This window comes from Lentinus tigrinus (assembly GCF_003813185.1).
Source record: "Lentinus tigrinus ALCF2SS1-7 unplaced genomic scaffold L226scaffold_5, whole genome shotgun sequence".
NCBI classification, from domain to species: Eukaryota; Fungi; Basidiomycota; class Agaricomycetes; order Polyporales; family Polyporaceae; genus Lentinus; species Lentinus tigrinus.
Window position 1 is genome coordinate 927,830 of NW_027137914.1, and position 22,578 is coordinate 950,407.

The 22,578-nt window shown below is 56.7% G+C and overlaps 9 protein-coding genes across 9 annotated transcripts; 5 read left to right on the plus strand and 4 right to left on the minus strand.

Moving 5' to 3' along the window:
- Window positions 1–136: 136 nt before the first annotated feature.
- L226DRAFT_291547 (uncharacterized protein) lies at window positions 137–2,184 on the minus strand. The gene is made up of 12 exons (XM_067673626.1): window positions 2,054–2,184; window positions 1,966–2,000; window positions 1,747–1,912; window positions 1,553–1,614; window positions 1,396–1,490; window positions 1,250–1,340; window positions 981–1,124; window positions 898–913; window positions 790–838; window positions 687–739; window positions 307–614; window positions 137–240 (listed from the first exon to the last, which is right to left on the minus strand). Exons 1-11 carry the CDS (start codon window positions 2,101–2,103, stop codon window positions 377–379), a joined length of 999 nt encoding a protein of 332 aa, XP_067538972.1. The 5' UTR covers window positions 2,104–2,184; the 3' UTR covers window positions 137–240; window positions 307–376.
- L226DRAFT_291571 (uncharacterized protein) lies at window positions 2,054–3,199 on the minus strand. Its single transcript, XM_067673627.1, has 3 exons — window positions 2,905–3,199; window positions 2,530–2,659; window positions 2,054–2,471 (listed from the first exon to the last, which is right to left on the minus strand). The coding sequence occupies exons 1-3, from the start codon at window positions 3,043–3,045 to the stop codon at window positions 2,266–2,268; spliced, it is 477 nt and encodes a 158-aa protein (XP_067538973.1). The 5' UTR covers window positions 3,046–3,199; the 3' UTR covers window positions 2,054–2,265.
- Window positions 3,200–3,240: 41 nt separating this feature from the next.
- L226DRAFT_531747 (uncharacterized protein) lies at window positions 3,241–4,294 on the plus strand. The gene is made up of 2 exons (XM_067680138.1): window positions 3,241–3,309; window positions 3,373–4,294. The coding sequence occupies exon 2, from the start codon at window positions 3,618–3,620 to the stop codon at window positions 4,044–4,046; it is 429 nt and encodes a 142-aa protein (XP_067538974.1). The 5' UTR covers window positions 3,241–3,309; window positions 3,373–3,617; the 3' UTR covers window positions 4,047–4,294.
- A 647-nt stretch (window positions 4,295–4,941) lies between these two features.
- Window positions 4,942–6,118, plus strand: L226DRAFT_531749 (uncharacterized protein). Its single transcript, XM_067680139.1, has 4 exons — window positions 4,942–5,079; window positions 5,153–5,163; window positions 5,223–5,439; window positions 5,517–6,118. Exons 1-4 carry the CDS (start codon window positions 4,992–4,994, stop codon window positions 5,690–5,692), a joined length of 492 nt encoding a protein of 163 aa, XP_067538975.1. The 5' UTR covers window positions 4,942–4,991; the 3' UTR covers window positions 5,693–6,118.
- Window positions 6,119–6,444: 326 nt separating this feature from the next.
- Window positions 6,445–9,245, minus strand: L226DRAFT_291635 (uncharacterized protein). Its single transcript, XM_067673628.1, has 7 exons — window positions 8,990–9,245; window positions 8,306–8,371; window positions 7,946–8,251; window positions 7,053–7,886; window positions 6,954–6,986; window positions 6,758–6,888; window positions 6,445–6,705 (listed from the first exon to the last, which is right to left on the minus strand). Exons 1-7 carry the CDS (start codon window positions 9,119–9,121, stop codon window positions 6,570–6,572), a joined length of 1,638 nt encoding a protein of 545 aa, XP_067538976.1. The 5' UTR covers window positions 9,122–9,245; the 3' UTR covers window positions 6,445–6,569.
- A 1,039-nt stretch (window positions 9,246–10,284) lies between these two features.
- L226DRAFT_520762 (family S53 protease-like protein) lies at window positions 10,285–12,493 on the minus strand (the record flags this gene model as incomplete). The annotated part of the gene is made up of 9 exons (XM_067678666.1): window positions 10,285–10,353; window positions 10,434–10,643; window positions 10,680–10,878; window positions 10,947–11,084; window positions 11,146–11,342; window positions 11,403–11,504; window positions 11,570–11,852; window positions 11,900–12,165; window positions 12,227–12,493. The coding sequence occupies 9 exons, from the start codon at window positions 12,491–12,493 to the stop codon at window positions 10,285–10,287; spliced, it is 1,731 nt and encodes a 576-aa protein (XP_067538977.1).
- Window positions 12,494–13,137: 644 nt separating this feature from the next.
- On the plus strand, window positions 13,138–15,045 carry L226DRAFT_481178 (NAD-P-binding protein). The gene is made up of 7 exons (XM_067676923.1): window positions 13,138–13,220; window positions 13,280–13,722; window positions 13,785–13,985; window positions 14,049–14,154; window positions 14,223–14,511; window positions 14,577–14,705; window positions 14,760–15,045. Exons 2-7 carry the CDS (start codon window positions 13,597–13,599, stop codon window positions 14,947–14,949), a joined length of 1,041 nt encoding a protein of 346 aa, XP_067538978.1. The 5' UTR covers window positions 13,138–13,220; window positions 13,280–13,596; the 3' UTR covers window positions 14,950–15,045.
- Window positions 15,046–17,973: 2,928 nt separating this feature from the next.
- L226DRAFT_543771 (aquaporin-like protein) lies at window positions 17,974–19,417 on the plus strand (the record flags this gene model as incomplete). Its single annotated transcript, XM_067682222.1, has 9 exons — window positions 17,974–18,099; window positions 18,152–18,239; window positions 18,291–18,352; window positions 18,405–18,487; window positions 18,544–18,619; window positions 18,676–18,813; window positions 18,871–18,965; window positions 19,017–19,219; window positions 19,290–19,417. The coding sequence occupies 9 exons, from the start codon at window positions 17,974–17,976 to the stop codon at window positions 19,415–19,417; spliced, it is 999 nt and encodes a 332-aa protein (XP_067538979.1).
- Window positions 19,418–20,010: 593 nt separating this feature from the next.
- Window positions 20,011–22,392, plus strand: L226DRAFT_558360 (aquaporin-like protein). The gene is made up of 10 exons (XM_067683238.1): window positions 20,011–20,626; window positions 20,687–20,714; window positions 20,770–20,882; window positions 20,937–21,028; window positions 21,171–21,246; window positions 21,387–21,524; window positions 21,588–21,682; window positions 21,736–21,770; window positions 21,830–21,997; window positions 22,058–22,392. Exons 1-10 carry the CDS (start codon window positions 20,483–20,485, stop codon window positions 22,198–22,200), a joined length of 1,032 nt encoding a protein of 343 aa, XP_067538980.1. The 5' UTR covers window positions 20,011–20,482; the 3' UTR covers window positions 22,201–22,392.
- The last annotated feature ends 186 nt before the right edge of the window (window positions 22,393–22,578 follow it).

The window sequence follows — 22,578 nt, forward strand, 5'->3', positions numbered from 1 at the left end:
CGGCGCTGGGTGGCTGATTGGTGTTCGTTCACGGAGAGGGAACACCGTGCTTCGTTTCTGGGCCACACACGCCTCTGCACAGACTAGTGCGCATCGCCTTGCATACACAGATGGACGAGATGGTACCCCTGGGTCGCACATTCCGGCCACTGTATCGCGAGTTCCTCTGTATGCTTCCCTTTGGGAACATATCTGATCGTCTACAGGGCTGCTTTCAATTTACGTCTGACCCATGCGCTCCTGCTCATATTAGTTCGTAGTGAGTTAGTCATACAAAAGGATACACTGTCAGAAACCTTCACGTACGCTTCAAGTTGTGGATCCTCTTGTCCCACGCATCTATGTCCAACCGCCGGGCACATCCCCGGCGTCGCTACTACTCGAGCACACGCGCGGCGGATCGCCCTCCACTTTCGGCCTCGGAGGAATCGCGATCGTCTTCGCCCACAGGCACAATCGTAGCAGCGACCGAGCCCAAGACCCGGGCAAAGGTGAGCGAGGTCTGCCCCATCGCCGTGGAAAGATGGAGCGGGTTGTCCGTCCCGAGCTTCACGTCTTGCGTGCTGGCATTCTGCAGGTCGAGAAGGAAGCGGCATACGAGGATCGTGGTGAGCCTGGGCGCGGCGCGGCAGCATCCGACGTCAGTAGATGGACATGGGTGGCGATGTCAGCGGACGTGCGCGTACGGGTCGGTGAAGATCGTGATGTACGAGGTGGATACGGCGCCGTCGCTGGCGATCTGTGTTGTTGTGATTAGCTCAAGGCCTTGGGTGACGGAGCACGGCGTACATTTGCCACTGAGAAGGCGAGGTGGAGAACGTTCAAGATGGTGAGTATCCTGTTCGAAGTTCACGTCAGTTCGCGTGCATCAACAATTCCACGTAGGGAGCAATTCACGTGAAGTATGACATGCCTGTTGAAGTGTCCCGCGTGAGCGAAGGTGCCGGGTAAGACAAGACACAAAAAGCGGGATCACGGACCATTCCACAGCATGGTATCGGTCAGCGACCGCGACGACCGCGCACGGAAGTGTGGACGAAGCGGCCCTGAAGCCAGACTACGCCAGGTCACCACGACAAGTAAGAAGTCGGCGACGATCAGGCCTGCGCGCGACACAACAGGAACTGCACACCCGAAGGCTCAGCCGGACGACACTCGTGACGAACGAAAACATGAAGGCGCACAACTGTGGTTGGGTGCTCGGACTCAGTATGGGTATTCAACGCGGAGTCAGAGGAATGCACTACGCACATGATAGCTTCTGTAGGTGTGAACTTCAAGTCCTCCAAGCATCCTATGATCGGGTCAAGCTCGCCTCTGACTCCCTGTCCATACTGGGTCTACGGAAAAATGCTCAGTGTCATCCACAATGGTTATGCATAAACGATCGCGTACCAAGTTGATCATGAATGGTGTGAGGGAGAGTATAAGGACGATCGCGCCCAGTGCCCAGTTCCGCGTCAATGCGTAAGCTCGCATCCCGGAGAATACTGGGGGTCATAACCAACGTGAACACACACCCGCGATCTCGACTACAGAAAATCTCACTCACCAGCGAAAGGGAAGAAACGCAAGTACTCGACCAATGCAGCAAATCTCACTAGCCCATCGCAGCTGTGGAGTCCAGTATCAAAACCAGGCAGTTCCATCAACGGGTCACCGAGACGGAGCATGACGCACCCCTGGTGATCATATAGTCAGAACCCAGCTAGGACAAGCAACGTCGTCTTTCAGGAATGCATTCGCACCTTGCTGGACATATCAGGAATGAACGAGACACAGCTCAGGACGTTGTAGAGAACCGTCCCATACTTGATTGCGAAGAACAGAGCAGTCGCCCCGTTCACACGGCCCGTCCAGAAGAGGGCGACCTCGCGGTCGAATGTGAGGATGCAGTCGTACAGCAGGAACACTGCGACATGAGAAGCGTCAGCGTTGGTCCGTATCCAACGGGCGCGTACCGACCTACGGCTGCGAACCCGATATATGCTGAGGTTCCGCTGGGATAGTTGGTTAGTGGCATTTCACTCGGCGGAGGAGTGAAGAGACGCACAAGGAATCGTAGATGGCGATGATCTGGGCTGCCTCGGACGTGGAAGACATGATAAACGGCCGTGACTCGCATCGCGCAGGGGGGGGACGTGTGTCTTATAGTCTAGCATTGCACCGTAGACGCAGACATTGACTGCTCCCTTGACCGCTGCGGTGGCGTCAAGAGCGCATTGCATATTCAGTCGCTTGTCATGCGTTGCATGTTGCACTCCATCAAGACCTTAGTATGAGCGGCCTGCCACATTGGCGGCCATTGGGAATTTGCTGTGCATACTTTCCGAGACTCACTGAGTCTCGAGAGCCCGAGAGATGCGTTTTTTGAGACACAGACCATCCCATCCTCGTTATCGTCTTGGCACGTAGATGGATGTCGGAGCGACCATCTGTGACAATGAGCACTCCCGTCCCGTCTCGGGGCTCTGTCCGACCATCTGAATCAGTGACCATACCCTCCGAGCTGAAGGAACCTGAACTCACCATGAGCCGATTTTGAGACGATCTGCGCTACAAATTCAATTGCAATGGAACAGCGCACCGCCCGCGAAGTAGGTCGGACAGTCATCTTGAAGCACGGGCGACGATCTGATCCAGGATCTCGACGCCCAGCCTAGGATTTATAGGACCCCAACAGTGATTAGTGCCAGTGGCTGCGTTCATTTGTCGAGCACAGCCTAAGCGGAGGACGCAGTGACCCCGCCTGTGCTCTTGAATTACAATACGGCGTTTGCAGACTGAGAAATGTCATCGCGCGCCGACGCGGAGCTGCAGGTCTTTGCCATACGATCGCCGACCAACTTGGTCCGCCGACAGACGTCGCTCAACGGTAGCGCATACGGGAAACGCGAAACTCACCCAAACACTTATGCGCTGACCCACGCGTTCTGTGCATCCTAACCATGCCACGTGATAGATACGATACTGTGACTCTCCACGAGCCCTCTGAAACCCTCCGTGGAGAGCCCTCCTCGTCGTGCGGCGCGGCAGCAGTTGCATGAATGTGCGAAATTATCCTGGCGTTTCTCGCGTCATGTCCGTTTCGACAGCGTAGTCGCAGCAAGCAAGGGAGTCATCCAATTGAAGAGCTCGTGAATTCTGTAGGTAGGCATCAAGTGCGACAAGCCAGATGTATTGAACATGAAGGTTGGTGGTCAGGCCGTGTGGGCGCTTCACGGCTCCTCCTTCGACGACCGTGACGGCGGACCACCTGGTCTCGCGCACTAGTACTGCCTTCAGAAGATGCTATACGATACATTAGTGGTATGTTATGCTCCTTTCAGCTCTCGGAGCCCATTCAGTAACCCCCCACCGGTCGTCCTCCAGCCATCATCGCCTGGGAAGGCATCATACCCGCACCTCCCATCGGAGGCACGCCTACGGGCCCTCCTCCTATAGGCACTGCACTCATAGCTGCACCTCCCATCTGCATCTGTCCCGCACCCATCGGTGCAGCCCCCGACATAGGATCCGCGACCCCCGGCATCGCGCCCGCCACGCCCATCCCTCCCATACCACCCGCCATCGGAGCCGCGCCCATCCCGCCAGCACCTAGTGGTGCAGCCCCCAGCATGCCTCCTGCCATCCAGTTTGCCATCCCATTCGCGCCCGCCATGCCGTTTACTCCCGCCGCACCCATCGCTCCCGGACCTATCTGCCCCATGGGGGGTTGTCCCGCAGCCTCCGCGACAGCTTCTTGCTCTGCGGGAGCCTCGCCCGCCGGCCCTTTCCCTCCGAATCCGAACCACTTCCCGCCTGGGGTTGCGGAGGTGCCGCCTGCTTCTGGGTCTGTTATCCCGGCTGCCGCACCTGCGGTTGTGCCGGTTCCTCCGCCCGCGGGAGCGAACAAGCCACAGGTGAACACGTTGCATAGTCCGAATAATAGGTGCGCGTGCGCGTGCATCAGTATGCGAGTTGCATGCGCCACGCGTTCCGGACGACCGGGAGAAGGGAAGAGAGGAGTGGGGCTCACCGCTGCCACTGCGCCGATGATGGCTTGAACGACTGCTGCTATGCCTGTGACCACTGCGGTGAAGGCATTCGCGACTAACGATATGATTGCGCCCTGCGCATCGCACAAGGTTACGGAGGCAACGCGAGTATGCGGCGCGTCGGAAGGGACAAGGTTAGTTCATCTATTCGATCGCGATCGACGTGTGTCTTGGAGCACGAACCATGTTGTTATGTCGTTTCGAGAATATGAGTTATCCAATGGTATGTTCGTTGGTCGTGAACGTGGGTATCCGAGGTAGTTATGTATGTGCGCTGTCCGCGGTGTGGAGGTAGTGGTAGCCGGGATGAAAGTGTGAAGAAAGTACGGTGATTCGAATGCATCTCCGAGCTCGATATCTGCGGACCTATATAGCCCATGGAGACTTTGACCACTACTTTCTGACAGCTCGGGCCCCCGTCTCGCATTCATGTGGACACAGTGGACACTCGTCTATAGCTGGAATCAACGTGGATGACGTCATGACAGTGTAGATACAGCTCTACTCACCGCCAGCGGCGCAGGCAAATCTTTGGCGCGTTGTCAAGTACATATAAGTCCGCGCTCCTCAGCACGTTGCTGTATTGCACCCGGGGTGACGAAGATGGCCCCGGCCGGTGGTGCAGGGGAGCAGGAAAGCGTGCTGATATTAATATCAGCATACTTTCCTGCTCATAATCTCAGCAATCTGGAGTACAGCATCTCAAGAACTTTATCACCGGCACGCCAACCGCAAAGAACCATACTACAGTATTACCGAATTTTCGACGCCTCGAGGTACAGATCGAACCATGTAGTGGGCGGCACTGACGAGTCACTATGTAGTCACTCTGCAAGCCTCGGGGCCGCCGTATGTACATGCGCACTATAACAACCGCCTGCCGAACTCGACAGCGCATCGTGGACTCTGAGTCTCTGACGACCACCTGCCCTCACGCTCCAGCCTAGTGCTATCATGAGTGGTAATAATCTCGTCTCTCTAGGCCGGCCGCTCATCGGGGACGGCCAGGGAAGATATCGCATCCACATCGTAGGAAACAGTGGTACGCAAACCCGACTCTCCGCAGACTCTCCACACCTCGGCGTTAGCAGTACTCACGCGTTGCACTCGAACAGGTGCTGGAAAGGTACGTCTTCGTCTTCCAGCTGTCGCCGCAAAGAGTGAATCGATGCGGACGGCCCGCAGTCCACGCTGGCGCGAGAGCTCTCCGCAATCCTGAACCTCCCCTGCATCCTCCTCGACACGATCTACTGGCGTCCGGGGTGGAAGAAGAGTCCAGCCGACGAGTTCCGCACCGCCGTGCGCGCCGCCCTGGACCAAGACCCGCGCGGATGGATCGTCGACGGGAACTTCACCGCCAAGCTCGGCGGCATGGTCTCCGACAGCGCGACCGATATCATCTGTGAGCCGCACCACGGTCCGCGGATCGTGCGCGCGTATGTGCTGATGCCGGTGGGTGCACCCACCACGGATTGCTAGGGCTCGACCCGCCGCTCGTGCTCTACTTTCCCCGCCTGTGCTGGCGAACGCTGCTCCGGCTCTTCGGGGCCGCCCCACAATGCAGCGCGGGCTGCGAAGAGTCCGTGCGAGAGGTCTTCCTCTCGCGCGACAGTATCCTCTGGTGGTATGTAGAATGTCCTCCTCAAACATCATGATGTGATGTCGCTCTTCGCTCTCCGGGAGCGAATATAGCGCTCGCAGAGTCAGACATACCAAACCTAAACCTCACGTCATCCCCACGAACAGGTGTCTCAGCAACCACTGGGTCGTGCGCAAGCGAGAGACCGAGCGGTATCGCGTCGACGGCGTGCATGTCGGCGGCAAAAGCAGGCGACTCGGGGGCTGGGGTAGCGAGCTGGCGACGTGGAAGCAGGCTGTGCGCGAGAGCGCACTAGTAGAGGCGGAGCGCAGGGGAAGTCAAGGGGATGGAGGCCTTGAGATATGAGTTGCTGTTGTTGGGTCCTGCTGGTCGCGGGACTTGGCCCCATAATGCACTCAGATGGACCTATGTACATATCTGTGATTCGTGCCGTGTCTTCCTAAGAGATTCTATATATCCCGATTCCCGTAACCTAGCCCGGACAAAAGAAGACAAAGCGTCGATAATGTACACCAAGGTTCAAATTCCTCGGAAAAATTCCTCAGACGACAGCAGAACATCAACAGCTATACGAGAGCAGATGCGTGATGAGGCCAACGAGCGGGGAGGAGGCGGGGTGAGGCGCGGCCTGCAGACCGTGCCCAGGATGGGGATCGCAATAAATATATATACTACGGATTAACCAGTGATATGTACGACCAGGCAGGGAATAGGATATCTAGTGACCCGAAGTGAAGGCCGGAGCTGCGGCGGGGGCGAGGGCCATACAAAGCAGTACAAAGCGGCACGCGGTGTACGCGGTGGATGCGCATACGTGTGGGCCACTGGATGTGGTGTCGCGGAGCATGTGTCGTCGGCTTTTCCGGAGGTGATAGCAATACACGCCGCACGAGATCCTGAGGCAGGAGCAGAGCGAAGGAGGGAGGCCGTGATTATACAGATACAGGGTGAAGGCCTGCTATCCGCTCCTCGATTACTTGCACGACCGTAGGCGCGTATACGGGGATCTCGGTGCCCTGGAAGCCTTCTGGGTAGTCGACCTGAGGCTCGTTCGGGTGCGTGTGGTAGCTAGGTATGGAGTCAGTCTCGTTCAAGAATGAAAGAGGCGCTATGAACACACGTATCGTTCCAGATTGCAAAATGCCTCATGCCGAGCGCCGTTGACGTCCAGTGGTAATCGTGCGCGAAGCCCTTGGGGTAGAAAATCTCGATAACGGTGGAGACCGGAGTGACCGGCATCATAATGAGATGCTAGTTTCCCCAGGTCGGTCAGCAATGCATCACCAGAGAGAGTTAGCATTTCATGATCGACGCACCGTGAGGCCATTGCCGTGCACGCCGAGCAGAATCTGCATAAAGGAAGAGTGGATCATGAGCACATGCCTCATGTTGGACAGCATATATACGGGACTCACCGTGGTCTTTGCCGCAATCTGCAGTTGCTGCTCCTTGCTCAAGTGCTCCGCCTGGACAACGTTCAGCTCCCACCCGTGCTTCTTCACCATGTCCTCCAACGCCTTCACAAGCGCTGCATGGTCGTCATCGAGCAGATGCCGCCGTGCGCTCTGCCTGCTAATGTACGTGATGACGATATCCTTGTCGGACAAGCCCGAAGTTGCCTTGGTGCTGCTCTCCCCCGCTGCGGCAGGGCCCCCCTTCACCTTTCCTCTTGCTGAAAGGACTGCGTCCGCCTTCACACCGAGGTCCAGTGTCCGCTCGTCCACGCCTGCGAAGCGCAGCACGCCACGCCGCACTGGCTCCCACCAAAGCTTCGTCAACGTGCCCAGCTTGCGCATATGCTCCGTTGCTTCGGCAGCAATACGCTGCGTCTGGCTGCCGCATATCGGGCCCTTGAATGACGCTGAACGGTCCGAGAATAGTACGGTGTCAAAGTGCCAGGCGCGATGTGGTGCGTTCGGATTCGACGTGGCTATAATGCGGTCGTCCCAGTCGTCCATGGTCTCAACCGTGAGCGCAGGGAACGCGGCGCGGAAGACGTAAGAGTTGAACCCTGGGCCGTCTCGCCACCCGCGTGCGTCCGCGTTCGCGAAGATGGCGCGATGCACCGGGGGTGCGCTCGTCTTCGCGGCGGATGCGGGGTCGACGACTGCGTTGTATGCGCCCTGCCAGAACGCCCACGCACCGAACAGCCACTCCGCGCAGAAGTGGTAGTAGTGCGTCAGGAACTGCGAGGGCTCGTTGATGATGAAGGTGTTCCCAGGCACCGACCACAGCCGGTTCTGCTCCAACTGCCCAATCGAACCTTGAGCTACGGTTCACAAAGTGTGAAAGGTGCGGGGAAACGTACCTTCTCGATGTCACCTCCCCAAAGGTCGCGCGCCTCTTCGGGCGTGAGGAACGCCATATCGTCGGACGTGGGGATACGTGCGGCGATGTTTTCGGGGGTGTTCTCGGCGGGGAGACCAGTCGAAGTAATCATGACAATATCGGGGAACGACTTTGGTCGTGATGTGACGATGAACACCGTACCGTTCATCATATAGAGGTTATTGAAGACCGTCCATCCCGGTGCGTGTTGTACTATCGTAGTCTCCGGTATCTTGTATGCGATGTCCGCGACTGCTGGTACGCCAATGACAGGCTTGATGACGTTCTGTTCTCGTCCTCGCGCGTCAGGTTGTTGCTTCACCACCGGGTGGTCGCCTACGTGTGGAGTGTCATGTCGTGGTGGCGGGATGACGTTCGGAGCTTCAGAGACGTAATCTGTGCCAACCTAATGCAGGTCCTGTCAGCGGTTGAGCGCACTGTGAATGCAAGGTTGATTGGGTGCAATTGGACCTCGCCGCTGGCAGGCAGGGACCAGGCATGATGCGCGAGCCCCCGGATTTTGGTCTATGCGTTCACCCATGACCGTACCAGGGTACGCTGCGGTCAAGAGGGTGTCGTGAATGGGCGCGACCGGCCAAAGAGCGGGGTATCCTTCGCAGCCGTTGGCGCGACGCACAACACTGTGGCGAGTGAACTTCGAAACCCACGCGAACCCAATACTACACAAAGCCGTGGACGTGTAGTCGCATCTGACGAAGTAGTGACCGATGCTGCTAAACGCCTCCAGGCACGCCCCCGATCGTGCATGTCATGCCGATGGTCGCGTCCAGCTAACATGGCACTCACAGAGCACACCGCGTCACGCTTACACCCTCCTCCGGACAGAGACCACGCACTGGAGCGCACCTCCCGCGATGCGTCGGAGTCGGGGGGGTATGTCTGATTCCGCGTAGACGACCTTCCATCACTCTCGCCACGACCAACGGCTTCCCTCATCCACACAAGGCATCTCGCCTGCCCGAACATCCCGGTTGCAACAGTTAAGACCGGAGAAGAAGCTCACCTGGGTGTTGACAATGCTCGAGCTAGAGTGCTCTGAGAACGGACCGAGGAAGCTTGTGGTGAAGTGCATCGCGGCCGCACCGAGGAAGATGAGGGCGACATCGCGAAAGGTGCGGGGGCGCGAGATGCCCATCGTCGTCGTCGTCGTATCCGGGAAAGAAGAAGGAGCGGGCGGAAAAGGAGGGTATAGCGGCCCCTAGCAGATCACCGACATATAATCTCACAGCTCATAGACCAGCAGCTCGTCGTGCGCGCGAACACGCCAAGCTACAACCGACATCATCTCGATCTACCTGGCGGAGATTAAATTCGCCCAGCGCCCATCAGGTTGCCGGTCTGTGCCCGCCCTGGTTGGCCAATGGAGTTGCAGCGGAGAGTGAATCTCCACGGAGATAGGCGCCTTTGTGTACACGCCTCCTGTTCTGGCGGCCACGTTTGCCCGGTCAAACACCCTTTGATTAAAGTTGGACTTGTGTCGTAGGTGGCGGCGTCACAGCGGAATCCAGTCCGACAGCCCACGGTCTCCTATGTTTGTACGCCCAGACATACATATCTTTTTGTTCGCCTTTCAACAGTCTTTGACCAAGATCCCGGCCAACCACAAGCTTGTCGTCAAACGAACCTCCACTGATACGTACTTCCAGGCACGCTGATGTTGGCCCTCGAAAGTATGAATGATCCGACAAAACACTCACGCCGGTCAGATGGTCATCGTGCTTTCGTTCGGCCTCACGGCGTCGGACATCTAGACCATGGTCTACGCATCTTTCCGATCCGTTTCGGTGAAAGAAAGGCCTTCTCAGTCATCCTCTTCTCGAGACTTGGTCTTGCATGGCGACGACGCGAGTCTTGTGTGCGCGTCGGCATAGGTAACCGCACTTGATACTCAGCACTGCTATACGGAACTCCTGCCTTATAGGCGGTGGCGGTGACAATATGGTTCTCACCTCCAAGCGAATGTGCATGTCGCACTGCGAGTCCGGCAGCTGTAGTCAGGCTGCAGTCTTCAGCGGTTTCGCGGCCAATTTAGGCCGAGATCCCGAAAATTGTGTAGTCTAGAATGCGGTGTCTGCATATCGTGAATATCATAGGCTGGGCAAAGGCGTCGCGACTCGCTTCTCCTTACTGGCCCCGCAGCTGGTACTCGTAGTAGTAGTCTTCAATTTCAAAGGGTCGCTTAATCTTCGACAGATTGCGCTAGCTTCACACGAAGATGTGGCAATAGCGAGAATATATGAAAACAACCTGTTGCGACCTATGGAGTACCACCTGTGAGCGCTGCCTGCGAACCACTTCTTACCTCTGCTTGCTGGCCAGAATCAGCCCGAAGAGGTTAATGAAGTCCGGCGTCCCGAGCCCAGTGACCTGACCGCACCCGCCGCGCACCGCTCGCAATCAGTGGCGGTCGCGCAGAAGACACGTAATATCTGGACCAGACAACTCACCGGATCCCACCCAACCTCAGCGGGGAAACCCTCTGTCCCGCACCCAGGGTTACTCCCCTGAGTGATATCGTTCAAGATCCCGGGTCCCAAGCTGTACAGGAACGGGTTCAAGAACCCGAGCGGCGCTTCCCCCTGCGCGAGTTGCCTGTCGTTCAGCAGTGCGACGAGACTCGCGAACGACGGGCTTGCGGCGCTCGTGCCCGACACGTTCTGGACCGTGCCCCGGATGTTGACTTAGAAGTTAACAGCCTGCATGGAGACATCGGGGAATGCGCGGCCGGTCTTGTTGAAGAGCTTGAAGTCGATGTTGCCGAGCGTCTGCAGGTAGGTGTCCACGGCGGCATTCTGGTAGGTCGGGCGCGGGAAGATGTTGGAAAACCCGCCAGAGGAGAAAGGCGCGGCGATCTCGGGGAGGAACTCGACTGTGCCTCCCACGGAGGTGACGCTGTAGGTAGGATAGCGGGTTGCGCGATGAGCGGGAGCAGTTGCAAGCGGGTATGAAGAGAGACTCACAAGGGACATGTTGACGGGAAGGTGGGTTCGAATGCTTGACAGTCTTGTGGCTGAGCCCCAGATACGCCGCCATCCCCGGACGCGAAGAGGACGGACGTGCCGCGAGAACCAAGTTGCGCGTATGCGTTGCATAGGTTCCTGCGAATCATACAGGAGCAGTGAGTACTTCTGTCGTATCAGCTGAATCGTTGGAACTTACTGAGCAAGGGCAGGAGGAATGTCCGCCTCGTTGAAACCGAAGCTCGTCGTGAGCACGTTAGGCGGGGTATCCTCCGCGAGCAATGCATCGATTATGTCCAAGAAGCCCCCAAGCCCGTCCTCGTTTTTGGGACCCACGTCGACAAATGTGGTCGGCACGCCGGTCGCGAGTCCTACAGTGTACTGAATGTCAAGACTCTGTCGCACTAGTGAGCGGTTGATAGGACGCAATTACCGCAGCAGCGTGACCATACTCACAGCTTCACCCGTGCCTGGTCCGTTGTCAACCCCACCGTCTACAGACTTCACCGCAAACGTCGTTGAGTTGTCGATATCCGGACGGAACTCCGCTAGAAACCGCTATACCAACAAACGTTCAGTAGCAGTTCGTGAACATGACTTGAAGACGACGACATCGTACATACCGTGAGATCCTTCGGGTCAGCCGTCTCCCCAAGAAAGCTCGCCACCGCCAGACTGTTGTTGGCGGATTGCGTTCCCGGGGTTGGTGGAATGTTGTAGATGTCCTGCAGACACGCTGGCGTCGTCGCGTTGATGCATTCCGTCGGGATGAACGCGAGCTTCACCGGGGCGAGCTGCTTCTGGCTGCTTGTCGCCTTCGCTGTGGCTGTCCCCGGGGCCGTCTGGGCCTTAGGCCTCTTCTGCGGTACATACTGTACTGGAGGCTTGGCAACCGGAGCGATGAACCTGCGCTACAGTGAGCTTATTATACAGCTATCTGGAAAACTGCTCACGTTGTTGCGGGATGCACAAAGTCGAGGTGGCCCTTCAAGTTGGCGGGGATGGAGTAGGAATGCGTGCGGATGACAGAGGTGTTAGTGCCAACATGCGAATACTGTTGGAAGTCCGCGTCGAGCATCGCATTGGCCTTCGCCACGGAGATCTTTGCGGAAATCCAGTCCCCCGCTGGAGTCACCGCCTGTGCGACGATGTCATTGTCCTTCAGCCATGTCTGCACGGCATTGACGCTCTCTGGCTTGGGCGCGACGAACTTCTCTACCTGGATGGAAGCCGTAGTCAGCGTCGCCACACTTCCAACGCTCGACCAAAAGGGTGCATACCTGGGCCCAGGTGAGAAATTTCCTGAAGTTCTTGCTCCCAGGCGTGCTGACATCGAATAGCGCATTCTCCAGCCCTGCGGGATCGCTCTGAACGAACGCGAAGCGGAGATCGAGCAGGGTGCCAGGATCGGGTGCGCCAAGAGACTTGAATCCGTCCGGGACGCTTGTGCGACGCTCATGGAGAGCCATCTTGCTGCGCAGGTGGGCGGTGGGTCTGCCCGAAACGAGACAGACAAGGAAGAGAACGAGCAGACCAGCTGCAAACATGCCGACGATAGGTCTGTCACAAATAATGGAAGGGCGTAAGGAGTGGGTGTGCCAGCCTCTCAAAGGGCAGGTGGGGAAAGTTCACATATGGTAGGGCTCTTTCATAAGATGCTCTCCGGTACTGTGCCTGTGCGCGAGGCTATCCTCGTGGGGTCGGCCCAGGGACCTCCATTATGGATGTTCGTGCCGCACTCATCCTCTAGGCCGGATGTTCCGGATGTTCAGCTCGGATGGTGGGAAGTAAGTACGTACCGTAGGACCCGCCGGCACCTATGTGGTGTACGCAGCTTCAGCGGATCACAATTCGATTGGCTCGCAACTCGAGAAGAATATTTGCAGTGACCCTACTAGTTATCGTCATGGAATGTTGGTCACATTTCGCAACGACGTCGTTGTGGGCATGACGCGAATCACAGTTATCGGAGGCCGTGTACACTTATGACAACTTGAGGAGAAGGAGGGGTTGGTGGTTGAGTTCGAGGAATGCCCGGGTCGGGTCTCCTCATCCGACCCAGGCGCTTTCAACGGGTACATATCCGGTACCTAGCGCTTAAGACTGCTTGACCTCTCACCAAGTTACGAGTGCGGTTCCGGGTCGTCCTCACCTCTCAGCCTCGTTACATGGGTCACTTCTGGGGGATCAAATTGTGAATGTCTACGGGATGCCAGAACTCGGCAGCCAACAGCCACGTCGAGCTCGTGGCCGCAGTGGGACCGGCGTTGCCTAGCAAGTTTCATCCCTCTGACAGCCTCTGATCTCCAGCTAACACGGAGGCTACTGCGAAGTTGTAAGTTTGTAACACACAACAGATCTGCTAGCCTGTACTTCAGAGGTTTCATCTGGACTGTATCGTACTGGCAATCACGAACTCGTGCGCGTTCCGAGAAGGTGGACCCGGGATGCCGAGCACACGTCATGTTCAGAGCTTCAAGGTGCATCTGCTTATCCATCCTGCCGTCCGGTCTACGCAAGTGCAAACATCCAGGTGCGTATCCCCTGTGCCGAAAGAGGTGGATCCGCCTGTATAAAGGCAAGTCTTAGGGTGTCGCCATATAGCACTAGAAGTCGTTTGCATCTCAGTACACATTTGATCACTACAGCCATGAGTCTCGACTCCCTGCCTTCCACCATGCGCGCAATCGGTATCAAGAAGTACGGAGACCTCGACGCTATCGAGCAGCTCGAACTCCCAACCCCAAAGCCTAAACCCAACGAGGTTCTCGTTAAGGTACGTTTCCACCGCTGCATATCACTGTCAGTGCGATTCATCAGGCTCACGCATATGCTCAGGTCGAGTATGGAGGGGTCAACTGGATGGATGGCGCGTTCCGCAGTGGGACTATCCCGGCTGCCTTCCCCATTGCGTCGCCCCCGAAGGCCCTCGGAATGGAGGCGGCAGGAACGATTGTCGCCTTGCCGACAGATGAGGGCTTGCTGTCGAATGGGGACTACAAAGCGCGTGGCTTCCGCCTTGGTGGCAAGGTCTCCGTTGTGAGTACACTCTCACCCATGACGACACCCCAGGTGGCAATCTGACACTAGACGAAATCTCAGTGGGGCGAAGGCGCATTCTCAGAGTACATCTCTGTCCCGTGGATGCACGCAGTCCCTATTCCGAACGATGTCTCCACGCGTGATGCCGCAGCATCGATGGTGCAAGGTATGGGTGCAATTGTTGTCCCTCTTCCCGCCACGACGTACTGGCTAATGCTTTGTTGAATCGTACAGGCTTCTCCGCGTTGACGCTAATGAGCGAAGCATACAACGTTCAACAAGGTGACTGCGTTCTGGTGCACACCGTCGCGGGCGGTGTGGGTCTGTGCTTCGCGCAACTGATGGCGGCTCGGGGAGCTACCGTTATCGGCACGACGAGCATGCCTGAGAAAGCGGAGATCGCCAAGGCTCACGGAGCCGCGCATGTCATTCTGTACAACCAGGAGGACGTTGTCAAGCACGTGCTTGAGCTCACCGACGGGAAGGGTGTGGACGCGATATTCGACTCTGTCGGCAAGGATACGTAAGTGAACGTGAACTCCAAGCTGTCCTACGCGAATCCATCTGATCAGTGTTTGTCGCCTGCAGGTTCGAGAGCGACCTGAAGATGATCAAGAAGCGGGGCACCATCGTGGCCATGGGCATGACGTCTGGGCCCATTCCGCCGTTCGAGCTCCACAGGTTGGTGGAGAGGAACGTGAAGTTCACCTATGCAACGTGAGTCGCACCAGCTCTATAGGTCGACATGCCTGATTCGGAATGATTTGACAGGTCTATGCTCTACGATGAGGACCCCAAGGAAGCTTTGAAATGGTACAATGAGGTGTGGCACCTTGTCGCCAACGGAACGCTGAAGATGCGCATCCACGAGTACCCGTTTACCACGGAAGGCGTGAAGGCGTCGCAGGAGGAGATGGCTAGCCGGAAATCGGTTGGGAAGTTGCTCATCAAGGTCGCGTAGTCGGTGACAACACCACTTGTACGATACAGTTGCAGAATAGTATCGTTGAGCGTTTCTCGTTCCCCAATGTGCCGTACATGCTATCAATACAACGCTCAAGTTATACAATGAGGTGGTCAATCTGTAGACGAGCACTGCGCTCATGTTCACTCTGCAGCCTCCGAACTTCAGTACTTAACACAAAACTAGCAGTACTTGATCGGATGGATGGCATGTACACCTCGTGAGATCCTCGCCCCACGACCGACCTGACAATCCAAGTGTTCATTGTGCCAGTGACTCCAGACTACATACTCGTCCGTCTGCTGGACGTGTCCCTGGCAAGAGACATCGCAATGCTCTACGATGTCGTATTTCCCTGTAATTTGTGGCGTCGGGCACTCGTTTGCAGGGCTTTGACTACAAAGATGATCATTTTACGTCCATCATACTGTACTACGACTCCGAGCACTTGCGATGATGCCGACGCGGTTCAAGTTGCGTGAGTGCAGGCGAGAGGTCAAGCGCTCAACGTCAGTGGACCTCGGCAGAAACCGAGTGACCCAAAAACACGTGACCTTATGCCTGGTAACCGATTCCGGTGGAATCGGAATATCGCTCCCTAACTTCGAACTTACTACGGATGCTGCTAGACGTCTGCTACTACCCACGACGGCCAGCCTCGTGCCAGCCCATCCATGTCGGCGCTGCTAATTGACGCTATTCACATGGGGACATTGCGGGAAGGTTCTCGCTGAGCAGTAGATGAAAGAGTATTCCCGTTGTTTCGCTGGCGACGGTTCCGCCTACTGTAGCGCGAAATGCCAGACTGAACAGTAGCCGACTTACAAGTAGGTTTCGGCTGTTATGCTGGAAACCGAGCTAATAAATTCCACTGAACAGAACACTCTATCGAGCTGGGCGATGTCCGCGATAATCAAGACCCACTCGCTCCTTTACTGTGGACATGCTTTCGAGGAACTTATGCCACACCGCGTTATATGCTTGCGATAATCTCGAAGAATGTCGCAGCAAGTTCCCTCCGAGCCTCGATAATTGTAACCACCCCCCGCAAACGCCTCCCTCGTGCGGCGAGACCACCGGTATACGGGCCTCCCACATTGGCTTCAGTCGCTATAATACATATCGCGCATACGCGTGCGATACACCCACGACGTGCGGAAGGCGTTGTGCACTACCAGTTCGTCACACAATATTCGCCCCGCTCGCCCTCGCCTCCTCCCCGGGAACTCGGCTTCTTCCAAGAAAGACACATCTTCGATGACTTCGCAGCTCTTTGATTCGGAACGGGGAGGGGATGGGATGGGGTCGCGATCCAAGGACCTCTGAAGAAGGAGGATGGGAAGTAGCAACGGCAGCCGCTCTTCGCGAGCTGGGCGGACTACGAACAGCGACAATATCCGGAAGTGGCCAAGTTACTCGGGGAGATGTAGATTGGGCGGAGTCCGAAGAAGTATATGATAGAGCTGTTCCATGGGTGCGCTGTACATTGAACAGGCAACTGCGTGAGTCTTCTTCTCGTACATTCACATCGGCTCCTGATCCGGTCCTGAGTCGCCTTGCCTCAGGCTGTAGTAGCTTCTAATCCCTGTGGTGTCAATGCCGCGAAAGTTCACGTCCAACATGGAGACCAGTAACTCATGGAGACGTCAATCCCATGACTAGTTTCGCTCGTCAACTAGTCAATCGACTTCCTGAACCGAAGTTCGACACAGGGCCGCATTGCACTCCTACAGCTCACATCAGCCGCCGATGGCGTTTTGGTTTGATGTAACCACCCCTTCTGTCACTTATCCAGCGTTAGCCGACTCCGCAGGTGTTGAGTACTGAATAGCGACAAAGAAGTTGACAGGCGCGAATTCCGGAAGTCCCATCGCGGCCGGTTGTGCGTCTCGCGCGGTATAGGCGCTTAACGGATCTTGGACACCACCAGTGGCACCACAACCCCCACAAGCGTTTTTTTGGATGCCGGTGCATGCCTCTGTCAGGTATGCTCTCTGTTCGACTTGCATGTTTGCGCCGGCTGTATCAACTCGAGCTCCTCCATGCTGACATCCCGAGCCTGATCACCACTCGGCCCAGTCAAATTTATCTTGCTTCTGTACTTACACCGTCCAGCTATCTCCGCCTGTGGTCGGATGATCGTCGCACATTCCAAGAGGGAAGCCTCAGGAACCATCGTGACCCATGGTTATCCCACCCCTCCCTCCTTCAAATCGAAGAACTTTATGGCAGCATGGTATGCATGGAAATTCGCCTTCTGGTGATTGAGAACATATTCTCATCGGTCTCGTCCTACCATGCGTATCCCTGAACTTTGGGTAAGTCCTCACACAATTTTGGACAGTTGCGGCGAAGGCTCGTCAAGAACGCGCCTCAGCGCTCCATCATAGCCGGAAGTCCTAGAAAGTACTCCCGGGCGCTGCGAGCAGATCCGTTGAATGCGCAGCTATGAGGAAAACTTGCATTGCTCTGGGAACGATGCGATCTTGTAGATCCTCGTACGCACTGCTCCGACATCACCGAGTTTATTGAACTCACAGTCTGTCTCGCAGTGAAACGAGCGGCGCTGTCTGATCACAGTGCACCCTGGATCTTTACATCATTACCCATGACACAATCTACCAAGCCGGCTTCCCAAGTTGCTGCCAGCACGCCGCGCGTGGTCCGTCCTGCAGGCATGGACGCATGGACGCATGGACGCCAGTATGGGAGGCGAGCTGCCCTGGCGTCAGCGTTTGTCGAATGTTCCTATCACGGCGCTGCCACCACTCGGCAGCTGACGTCTTCTACACTGATGCACAAGTACGATTCGGGTGCGCAGTGCTTCCCGAAGAACCAATGTCGCGGAGGGTTCTGGCGCACGCACCCGGGTATGTATAAAGCTGGCGCTGATACGATAGTGCGGGCACAGCCAGTCTCCAGTCCGATCCTTTGTGGTTTTTTCTCTCTCAGGCGATAGCCTTATAACCCTCCCAGCTGCCGCGAGCGCATTCGCGAATCCGACGTGACCCATCCATCACCATGTCCAGTCCCACTTTACAGCACATCCCCATCTCGGAGCTTTACCCTCGCCCCTCCGCGTTGATGATGTGGGAGCGCACTCGCCACCGCAAGGTGAACTGGCTGGTAGAACTGATCGCTGAGGCGGTATGCTCTTTTTTTGCTGGCTCCGACCCCGTGCTGACGCGGACACACACAGACCGGGACATTCATTTACACGTTCGCGGGGGCGGGCTCCACCGCCGCGTACATTTGCGGCAACATCTTACAGATTGCTGGCCTCGGAAGTACGTGAACGAGCGTGACATCTGTGATACGGTAGCTAACCGTCATTGTAGGTCTATTCCAGATAGGCGTTGCCTACTCTGTAGGCATCGCGCTTGCAATCGCCGTCTGCGTAGTGCGTGTACTCAACAGCTAGTTCCCCGCATGCAACTTATGATGACATATAGCCGACCTCGAGGGGCCACTTCAATCCTGCTCTCACCGTTCACGCCATCATATTCCACAAGTTCCCCGTTATGAAGGGCTTGAGGTGCGCCGCCTGCTTCTCCCGCGTGGAATATTCCCTTACAATGTACCCACGAATAGATATATTGCCGCTCAGATATTCGGGGCCTACATCGCCTCCCTGCTGATCTACGTGCAGTATAAGCAGATCATCCACGTCCGTTCTCAACCTTCACCCGAGCAAGAGAGGGACACTGACGTCGAGATATCTAGCTCTCTATCGAAGCCCTGCAGGCCGCGGGGAAGTATGAGGAAGTAATGTTTACTTCCAGCGGGCCCGCTGGAATCTTCGCTTTCTACGTTCCGGCTGGCACCAACCTCGGCTATGTCGTTCTGAACGAGTTCGTCTGTGTAGGTCTAGTCTGGCTCTTTTCTCAGGGGCGTCGATTGACAGCATATCTGTGACAGGATTTCATACTCGGGTTAGTGATCTTCGCATGCACTTCACCATCCAACCATTTCGCCACTCCGGCGACCATGCCTTGGCTCATCGGCCTCGCATAGTGGGTGCGCACATTGCGTGATAGAAGTATTACGCTCAACCCCATATGCAGTGGTGTAGTCACCTTCGGTTTCGCACCGGTCGGTCTGGCTGCGAACGCAGCCCGTGACCTCGGCGGACGGTTTGCGGCGATGACTCTATTTGGGAGAGCAGCGAGCGGGGGCAAGTATGCCGCGATCGCCGCGCTCACGAACATCCCTGCCACGCTTATCGCAGGTGTGTTCTACGAACTCGTGTTCAACGACTCTACTCGCAGTACGTCGCCTTCCTATCTTGTCATTTCCCTGTCATCGACAGCTGATCCACTCCCGGCGTGGCAATCTAGCGATGAACCCTGAATGGCTGCACATGCTCACTGGGATGAAGGCCGAGATGCAGCGTAAGGCTGGTGGCGACGTTACCCCTTCGCTGCACGGCTCGACGGGCTCCGACGAGAAGGTTATCCAAGCGTAATCGGCTTGACTTCATGACTCTCTGATGTGCACTGTTGACCTTTTCCGCTCATTCTGGCTCTTTGACTTTGTGCCGGTGTAGATTAGTACGCGAGTACTTGATCTCTAATGGTGTGTTCGGCAGACTCCATTCTGTGTGTGTACGTCAAGTGCACTCACGGGTTGCCTCATTGCTCAGCGCTGAGCCCCGAATCTGGATGGCCAAGAATGTTCCTGGGTCCCACCGCGTTCTCCGTGCGGCGGGACGACGCGAATGCATATGTTGGGGGAAAACAAATCATCTGGGGATAGCCGCAGCGGTAGAGAGAGCAGGGGCTTGGCTTGGCTTGGGTTAGTCGAGCATGGAGCTATTCAGGCCCACGATTTGGGCTGAGCTAGGTGATAAGCGCCCGCGTCTTCAGCTCTGCCGTTCACCATCCCCGATCATCCCGTTCTTGTCCCTTCTTGTCGTTTGACCACCACGGTGTAATCCTTTCATCCGGACATGGCGACTTTAGCCGTGCGGGGCCCCGCATTCCACCCCGCAATTTGCGCTTACCCCATTCCAGTGCCCTCCGCGGGGAACCGGGGCCATATCCCTGGACCCCGTAGAACCAATTTCCCTCTCCATGCAGGTGCCACTGACAGAATGCGATGCGGTCCGACATTCGAGGAGGTCCGCGATGTCGATATTGATCGTGAACTAAGAGGTGTGAGAGGCACGCAGCCGCAAGTACTGTTTTGCCGGCTTGATGCCGGGTCAGGCGTACGCAGCGAACGAGGTCAGGGTGAAGGCACACGACAGTATGCCAGCACAAGCCACAGGGGCACGTTAACGCTCCAGTCTTCGGCGTCGCGCGCATCAGCAAAGTCTCGCAAGCAGCATCCGGGACACGGCACCGAAATCACTGCCGGGAGTGGGGAGATAAAGGCGAGGTGGTTGGAGGAATTTCGTCAAGGCCCCGCCTGTGGATCCTCCCTTCCTCACCGCCTCGCCGTTCCACACAGTTCTCTTCTTGCTCTTCGTCTTCCACTGAGACCCTCTGCACGCACCACACGTCGCTGAAGAGCTCCAGAAATCAACATCATGGCCGTCGCTGGTATCCACATGCTGCCCCGCCGCGAGCAAGTCCACCTTGCGGACATCAAGCCTCGTATCAACGCCTACGTTGGATGGGAGCGCGTTCGTCACCGCCAAGCCCACTGGCTGGTTGAATGCGCGGCCGAGTTCGTGCGTACACGTTTTGTCGCTGTTCTTTCCTTCCCAGGTGTCTCATTCAGTATCCACCAGTTCGGCGTCTTCTTTTACGTCTACCTAGGTTCGTCGCTTTACTACGTCCATCTCTTCTGTACGATGCTCACCGTGTCGCGCAGGAGTCGGATCCACCGCAAACTTCATCCTTGGAAGCGTCGCGGGAATCGCGGGCTTGTCCTCGATGTTCCAGATCGGTGTGGCTTACGCCATCGGTATCCTGCTCGCGATCGTGGTATGTCCACCTCCTCAAAAGCTTCCGCGAGTGCACGCTCACTCTGCCTTGTAGGTGTGTGGACCGACGTCGGGAGGTCACTTCAACCCGGCCGTCACGATCGCCCATGTCTTGACAAAACGCTTCCCGCCGCTCAAGGCTCTGAGGTAAGTTGTGGGTCCATGTTGACGCGGAGAATGTTGCAAGGATGTGGGGCACATCTCGTGCTCGATCAGCGTTCCACGACATACATTTACCCGCATCGGCCCTGCGACAGCCGGAACAGTGAAACTGACGAGATGTCTTCAGATACATCGTTGCTCAGATCTTGGGAGGCTACGTTGCATGTTTGCTTGTGTACGTCCAATGGGGGGACTACATCGCGGTTCGTGCTATCTATCTACGTCTCAAATCTCATTTCGTTTACTGACGCTCTCATCACTCATGTCTCATTCTATTCTTGCTTCGCCGTACCTCCGTCTCCGCGCTCCTTGCAACCGCGACCATGCGACTCACCTATCACAGGAAATCACCGAGGCCCTCGAAGCAGCAGGAACACTTGACGCGGTGCTGTTCACGCCCAACGGCCCTGCCGGCATATTCGCACTCTATGTCGCGCCAACGGCCAACCTCGGTCGCGTCTTCTTGAACGAATTCGTTTGCGTGAGTCCTGATATCCGGCCGTCAGCTGCATGAGTTGTCATGCAACTCACCGTGTTCCTCCAGGATTTCCTGATTGGCCTTGTCATCTGGTCCTGCATCGACCCCACCAACTTCTCGGCCCCTCCCGCAGCTGCTCCCTGGATCGTCTCCTTCGTCTAGTGCGTGAACTTGGCCTTGAATGTGCCGCTGTCGCTGACACGCTTCTTCACAGCGGTGGAATGGTTTGGGGATATGCAACCGTCGGAAGTGCGTACCTCTCATTCCATCGGGCGGATCCTGCCATACTGACCGGTTCCACCCTCTAGTTGCCACCAACGCCGCCCGTGACCTCGGTGCCCGCCTCATGGTGCTCACCATCTGGGGTCTCCCCGCTGGTGGAGGATCCTACGCCGCGATTGCTGCCCTGACGAACATCCCGGCCACTCTCCTCGCCGTCTTGTTCTACGAATTCGTCCTCGCCGACTCCAGCCGAGGTGCGTATCCTTCCCTTCTACCCTCGCTTCTGATTTCTGAATTGACATGGCACTCACCAGTGATCACGCCCGCTCATGTCGACTTCCTCAACGGCCACCTCGCACACCAGGAGCACACCCAAGGGGTCGTCCAGCAGCGCTCACCCGCGACCACCTCGCTGGCCGACGAGAAGGGCCGCGAGCAAACCATCGAGCGCGTCTAAGCGTCGCTCACCTTCGGCATACGGACTGGCTTTTCGGGTTTCATGGCGCATTATGGCTTGGATATTGGAATATGGGATTGGGATGCGTTGAGGATGGAACACGGTGTACCATAGGAAATGACTTGTACTCACTTGTTACGCGTTGCGCGCAGTTTACTATACGATACGAATTGGAATGTCTCCTTCCGGGGGGTTGAATAAAGAGATATCGTCGCGAGCTCAGTCACGGCAGTCTTCCGCGTTCCGAGGGAGGTGTTGTATATAAGTCGAGGGGGAAAGACGCCGGCAAATGAGTTCCCCGGATGCCGGCAGGCGTTGTACAGTAAGCCTGTTGTAAGCCGAAGCCATAACGCCGAACGCCGACCAATACCGACCCCA

Excerpts from the sequence above, each read along its gene's own strand:
- L226DRAFT_558360 (XM_067683238.1), top strand. The coding sequence starts at position 20,483 with ATGGCCGTCGCTGGTATCCACATGCTGCCCCGCCGCGAGCAAGTCCAC. Across the intron at positions 20,883-20,936 it reads GTATCCTGCTCGCGATCGTG|GTGTGTGGACCGACGTCGGG; the intron begins GTATGTCCACCT and ends TCTGCCTTGTAG. Across the intron at positions 21,998-22,057 it reads CCTCGCCGACTCCAGCCGAG|TGATCACGCCCGCTCATGTC; the intron begins GTGCGTATCCTT and ends GGCACTCACCAG.
- L226DRAFT_291635 (XM_067673628.1), bottom strand. The coding sequence starts at position 9,121 with ATGGGCATCTCGCGCCCCCGCACCTTTCGCGATGTCGCCCTCATCTTC. Across the intron at positions 8,372-8,989 it reads CGAGCATTGTCAACACCCAG|GTTGGCACAGATTACGTCTC; the intron begins GTGAGCTTCTTC and ends GACCTGCATTAG. Across the intron at positions 8,252-8,305 it reads CACGACATGACACTCCACAC|AACGTCATCAAGCCTGTCAT; the intron begins GTAGGCGACCAC and ends GGACGAGAACAG.
- L226DRAFT_291547 (XM_067673626.1), bottom strand. The coding sequence starts at position 2,103 with ATGTCTTCCACGTCCGAGGCAGCCCAGATCATCGCCATCTACGATTCC. Across the intron at positions 2,001-2,053 it reads ATCGCCATCTACGATTCCTT|CGGAACCTCAGCATATATCG; the intron begins GTGCGTCTCTTC and ends CAACTATCCCAG. Across the intron at positions 1,615-1,746 it reads CCTGATATGTCCAGCAAGGT|CTGCGATGGGCTAGTGAGAT; the intron begins GCGAATGCATTC and ends TGGACTCCACAG.
- L226DRAFT_531749 (XM_067680139.1), top strand. The coding sequence starts at position 4,992 with ATGAGTGGTAATAATCTCGTCTCTCTAGGCCGGCCGCTCATCGGGGAC. Across the intron at positions 5,440-5,516 it reads CAGCGCGACCGATATCATCT|GGCTCGACCCGCCGCTCGTG; the intron begins GTGAGCCGCACC and ends ACGGATTGCTAG.
- L226DRAFT_531747 (XM_067680138.1), top strand. The coding sequence starts at position 3,618 with ATGCCTCCTGCCATCCAGTTTGCCATCCCATTCGCGCCCGCCATGCCG.
- L226DRAFT_291571 (XM_067673627.1), bottom strand. The coding sequence starts at position 3,045 with ATGCAACTGCTGCCGCGCCGCACGACGAGGAGGGCTCTCCACGGAGGG. Across the intron at positions 2,660-2,904 it reads GTCAGCGCATAAGTGTTTGG|GCTGGGCGTCGAGATCCTGG; the intron begins GTGAGTTTCGCG and ends TATAAATCCTAG. Across the intron at positions 2,472-2,529 it reads CGTCTCAAAATCGGCTCATG|AGCCCCGAGACGGGACGGGA; the intron begins GTGAGTTCAGGT and ends ATGGTCGGACAG.
- L226DRAFT_481178 (XM_067676923.1), top strand. The coding sequence starts at position 13,597 with ATGAGTCTCGACTCCCTGCCTTCCACCATGCGCGCAATCGGTATCAAG. Across the intron at positions 13,723-13,784 it reads CCAACGAGGTTCTCGTTAAG|GTCGAGTATGGAGGGGTCAA; the intron begins GTACGTTTCCAC and ends GCATATGCTCAG. Across the intron at positions 13,986-14,048 it reads TTGGTGGCAAGGTCTCCGTT|TGGGGCGAAGGCGCATTCTC; the intron begins GTGAGTACACTC and ends ACGAAATCTCAG.